General features: G+C 58.1%; 1 protein-coding gene across 2 annotated transcripts; it reads left to right on the top strand.

The window, feature by feature from the left end:
• The first annotated feature begins 225 nt into the window (after nucleotides 1-225).
• On the top strand, nucleotides 226-3069 carry KCNE3 (potassium voltage-gated channel subfamily E regulatory subunit 3). 2 transcript variants are annotated; one of them, XM_019506184.1, is made up of 2 exons: nucleotides 226-938; nucleotides 1906-3069. In XM_019506184.1, the coding sequence occupies exon 2, from the start codon at nucleotides 1920-1922 to the stop codon at nucleotides 2232-2234; it is 315 nt and encodes a 104-aa protein (XP_019361729.1). In that variant the 5' UTR covers nucleotides 226-938; nucleotides 1906-1919; the 3' UTR covers nucleotides 2235-3069. The 2 variants fall into 2 exon arrangements, with proteins under 2 accessions (XP_019361729.1, XP_019360947.1); XM_019505402.1 differs by having other exon boundaries at nucleotides 1903-3069.
• The last annotated feature ends 1640 nt before the right edge of the window (nucleotides 3070-4709 follow it).

Raw genomic sequence — 4709 nt, 5'->3', positions numbered from 1 at the left:
TTTTAAGCCTTGCTCAGAGGTGCTGGGTGCTGTCTGCAGCCCAGGCTGGGGTTGGGGACTGGGCTGTGCCAGTGCTCCTGCTGGGACTTAAAGCTGGAGGGTCCCGGCTGGAGGGTCTTGCCCCTCTGCTCAGGGTCAGACTGATGCTGCATTTGGGGTCAGGAAGGGATTTTTCTCCCAGATCAAATTGTTATGGACTGGGGGTGGGGGGCTGCCTTCCTCTGTAGCAGGAGGTGTAGCCCAGTACCTGGGGTCTCTCGAGCATATATTAACAACCTTTTGTAGGACCAGGATGTTGGCTGCCTGCTTTACCTGTGATGCCGGGTGCTGTCCCAGGGGTGATTTGTGTGATTTTTGCTCAGAGGTTGGATAATGGGTTTGTCTGGGCTGGTTTGGACAGGGCTGATCTGGGTTGGACTAGATGCGACCTCGGCAGGCCCCTTCCAGCCCCGCTTCTCTGTGACTTTATGAGTTTGTGCGTGCCCTGGGTTGTCTGCTGAGCTGGGCACCCCCCCGACTTGCTGCCCCTCCCCCCCACATCAGGAGCCAGGCTGGCTCCCGGCACTTCATATGGGGCTGGCTGCACGAGGGGGTGCAGAGCTGTAGACGGGATCCTGCTCCGCGATCGAGACATCTGGGCAGCAGCCGGGCCAGCTCAAGCCTCTGTCTGTCCACAGGACCGGGCTGACACAGCGCCAACAGCACATGCTCCTCCCACCCTGCCTGCCTGTGCCCGTCGGGTGGAGAGGCAATAACCCAGCCTCGGGGCAGGCCAGACGTCAGCGTCTCTGCCAGCGACCGGCCCCAGAGGCCCACCCCGGGACTCCTGAGCTCCCTAGCATGACCGGGGGTCTCCCTGTGCCTCTTGAATGGGGTTGTTGAGACCCTTTACCTAGAAGCCCAGGCACCTCGGCTGGAAGGAGCTACGTGAGCACAAGGTATTTATCCCCACTTCCCAGCCCTATACCCGCTTCCCTGGGGCGGGAGGGAGGTCTGCACCCTGCCCACCCATTCCCGGAGCAGAGCGGAGCTGCCCGGCTCTGTCCAGCATTGCACCGTGATACCTCGCGTGCGCCGGCCGGCCTTGGAGATCAGCTGCGGCGGGGACGGGCTGTGCCAGGAGCTCGCTCAGCCGCAACCTAGGGAAGGAAACAGCATCTCTGGGCTGCTCTTGAGTAACTGCAGTGGCTGAGTGTCCCCGGTGTGCGTCCTAGAGGGGAAGGGGGAGGAAAACCTCAGTGGAGGACCCCACCCCTGGGGCAATCGCTGGAGGTTTGGGCCAGAGCTCAGTGGGCGAGCGCGGAGCGTGGAAATCCTGAGTGCCCCTGGACAGCTCAGCCCTGCCGGCTGCCACCACAGACACGGCTCGGTGGTGGCTTGGCGTGGGGGTGACGGTCCTCAGGGCTGGTGGGTCCCAGTAGGCTGAGACCCTGCTGGCTGAGTGCTCCCTGCCCTGTCCCCTCCACGGCCCAGTGCAGACAAGGCTCCCATCAGGGTTTCTCCATTAGCTCCTTGCATCCTGCCCTCTGCGCGGGGCGGGTGAGGTCCTTTCTTCGACAACCCCTGGCAGCCACGGGAAGAGAGGAGGACTCCTAAACAGGTTCCCCATAGTAGCAGTGGTCCCAGTCTCCCTGCTGTGATGGGTGTCCTGGGTGCCAGCGTGCCTGTGCCTTGTGTTTAGCCAGCCTTACCCTCTAGGATGTGCGTGGGGGAAGGGGACATCCCATTAAGAGGGAACATAACAGCCTTCAAATACTTGAAGGGCTGCCACGAAGAAGAGGGAGACACCTTGTCTTTCTTGATGCAGAGAGGAGCACGTGGAGGAATAGCTTGAAGCTGCAGCAAAGTAAGCTTAGGTCAGATCTCAGGAAAAATTTCTTCTCCCCTCCCTTTTTATTCCAGCAGACGTTTTTCTGGGGATGTGCAAGGACATGGAGACTGGGAATGTGACAGAGCCCTGGTACCAGAGCCTGCATGCGGTGCTGAAAGCCCTGAATCAGACGCTTCATGGAGCCCTCCTGTGCTCTGCGGAGCAGCCCCCGGAGAGGAAGAACAGCAGCCGGGCCCAGCTGGCCCACAAGGATGACAACTCCTATATGTACATCTTGTTCGTCATGATCCTCTTTGCCGCCACGGTGGGGAGCCTGATCCTGGGCTACACCCGGTCCCGGAAGGTGGACAAGCGGAGTGACCCCTACCACGTGTATATCAAGAACAGGGTATCCATGATCTAGGCACAGAAGGACTGGTACAAGGTTGTGCCATGCCACTGCCACCTGCCCCCTTTCCTTGCTCTCCGGCATGGGCGCAGCTGTGGTTGCAAGGAGGGTCCAGACACGCACACGATGTCAGGGGGCCCAGGGAGAGCCAGGGCCTATGGTCACCCGGATAGCCATGTTTAGGCCAGCGAACATAGTCATAAGTATGTACCCCAGAAACTTGCGCAGCACTGCAGCCCTTGCAGTGTACTGTGGGAGACCTGTGGGACCTGAGCTCTCAGCTACTGCAGCGGTGGATGCCTTATAATAACCCAGTTAAATGGGTTCAGAGATGAAGAGCACGGGGCTGACAACCAGACAGCGGCAGGGGCGTCTGGCTGGGGGAGGAATCCCCACTGCCAAGCTAAGTACCTGCCTCTGTGGGGCTCAATGCAAGAGCCCTGAGGCTGGCTGGTTTCCCTTGCAGGTTGGTGGATAACGCAGATGCCCCCGGCAGGGGGTCTGCATGGACAGAAATGTCTCACTGTGATGGAGGAAAACGTGGGGGTTTGAGAGCGGGGACCCATTCGCTGCCTGGTCAGCTGTCACAGGCCAGCCCTCTGACAGCTGCTTGATGCTGAGTTCAGTCCTGTTCCAACTGGACACATCCCCAGGGGATTTGGTATTAACTCTTCCCCTGGGTGGCTGGGAGGTTGGTACGTGATCGGTCCCCAGCGCCTGACTGATCCTTTCCCCCCGGGGGTCCCTCCTGCTTGGTGTCGAGAAGTTTGCATCACTTCTGGCCATGAACCCTGTTGTGGGGACAGTGGGGCACGACATCCCCCATTGCCTCTCAGCCTGGGATCTTTCTCCTGCCTTGCGGCCTGGTCTGTGTGCAGTTATTTGCAGGGGGGTCACTGTTAGGGGACTGATTCTCAAGTATCCCTATCTGTGTGTGTGTGGTGCCTTGAGCCAGTCTCCATCCTCTGTGGGGTAGCTGGGCCATGGGCAGAAGCACCTTTGTACCAGTACAGCCTTCTCCATACTCAGGTGGCCTCCTGTGGCCTGGGGCAGATATAACGGTACCATTAATTTACACAGCAAAGGACACTTCTAGCTTCAAAAGGAGAAACCCCTCTGTGACAGACTCAGGCAGCCTGATGCCACGTAGTGGTCAGACCTGCCTGCCAATGCTCCCTAGCCTCCCTTGACCTCTTGTCTCTCGCCTGCCATGACTTAATCATAAGGTCTTTTAAGTGGAGGGCTGCCTCCACAAGCTGGGGTAGCCTCTTGGGTGCCTTTCCTTTAAATAGAGTCCTTAAGGCTCCTCTGCCCCAAGCTCTATGGGGTGTGTTTCCCCTTTAAGACAACCCCAGTTGTGCCTTAGGGGCAATAATCATGACTTCCAGCTGCCCATTATAGTCACACCCGTGCCTTACAGATGCCAGCCAGTGTTTGGGGTTGGGGGGCCCTGGCCCTGACTGCCCTTGGCCCCTCAAACGTCTAACCTTTGTTGGGGCTTCTGCCTTCCTGGCTTCTCCAGCTGGTCCCCCTAGTCCAAGGTCCACTGTCCCAGACGTCAGCTTCTGCGTCCCAGCCCTGTCTCTCCCTCTTGGCTTTGGGCCCTTGGACTCATGTGACAGTCCTTAGGGTCCATAACACTCGCTGGGCAGCTTGCACGCTGCTCTTCCCCTGGGGTCCGTGACCCTCTCTGGATGACTCTGTACTGGGTGCCTCTCAGGCACCTCTGTGCCCTCTTTTTTTTACCCCTATTAGCATCCAGTCCTCTGGTCCAGAACTAAGAATAATAAATATAAGCAAACTGCTTCCACAAAACTTCTCCCCCACTCTGGCTCAATGCCCCGTTGCAAGATATGCTTCCCTCTTAGCTGTCTCAGTCTAACCCTTGCTCTCGTGGGCAGCTTGAGTGTCCACGGGCCTATTTCCTGCAGCCAGCTTTCCTGGGGAGTGCGTTTCCCTGCAGCATCCAAGGCCAGGCTGCCTGTTGTGGCTCAGGCCTTGGGCTTATTTGCCTGTAAGCCCTGTCCCCTTCCTATCATGTGCATTCCCAACCACACACCCAGCCAGCTTAGCCTGCTGCACGCTCTTAAAATAGCAGGAGCCCCTGGCCACCCTCCAGTTTTGCTATCACTGAACCAGCCTCACCAGACCTCTGATGCGATGAACATGCTGCCAATAATTCGCAACCCTGGGACAAGACAGGCAGGGGCTTGTGGGCCTTTCTGGTGCTTAAGATGGGTGTCTTTATAGACTCTCTGAGGGGTCCCTTCCCCCCTCCATTTTTCAAATGGAAGTAAATCAAGTGCCACGTGCATGGGTTGTCGCAGGATAATGCGTCCCAATGGCATCATATAATTGTTGGAAACGTATTGTTCATGGTGGCCGGATGTGGGGCAGGCAGCAGAGGTCTCCAGGAAGGAGCAGCGTCTTGCAGTGGAGAAAAGGGGTGGGTTGTGTGTCCCCCGTTGGCCCAAGACGGGCTTATGGGTG

The sequence above is a fragment of the Gavialis gangeticus genome, unplaced genomic scaffold, assembly GCF_001723915.1.
Source record: "Gavialis gangeticus isolate Ggan-Ray unplaced genomic scaffold, GavGan_comp1, whole genome shotgun sequence".
NCBI classification, from domain to species: Eukaryota; Metazoa; Chordata; order Crocodylia; family Gavialidae; genus Gavialis; species Gavialis gangeticus.
The sequence above is the reverse complement of the archived record's forward strand: the minus strand, read 5'-3'. Positions and strand labels throughout refer to the sequence as shown.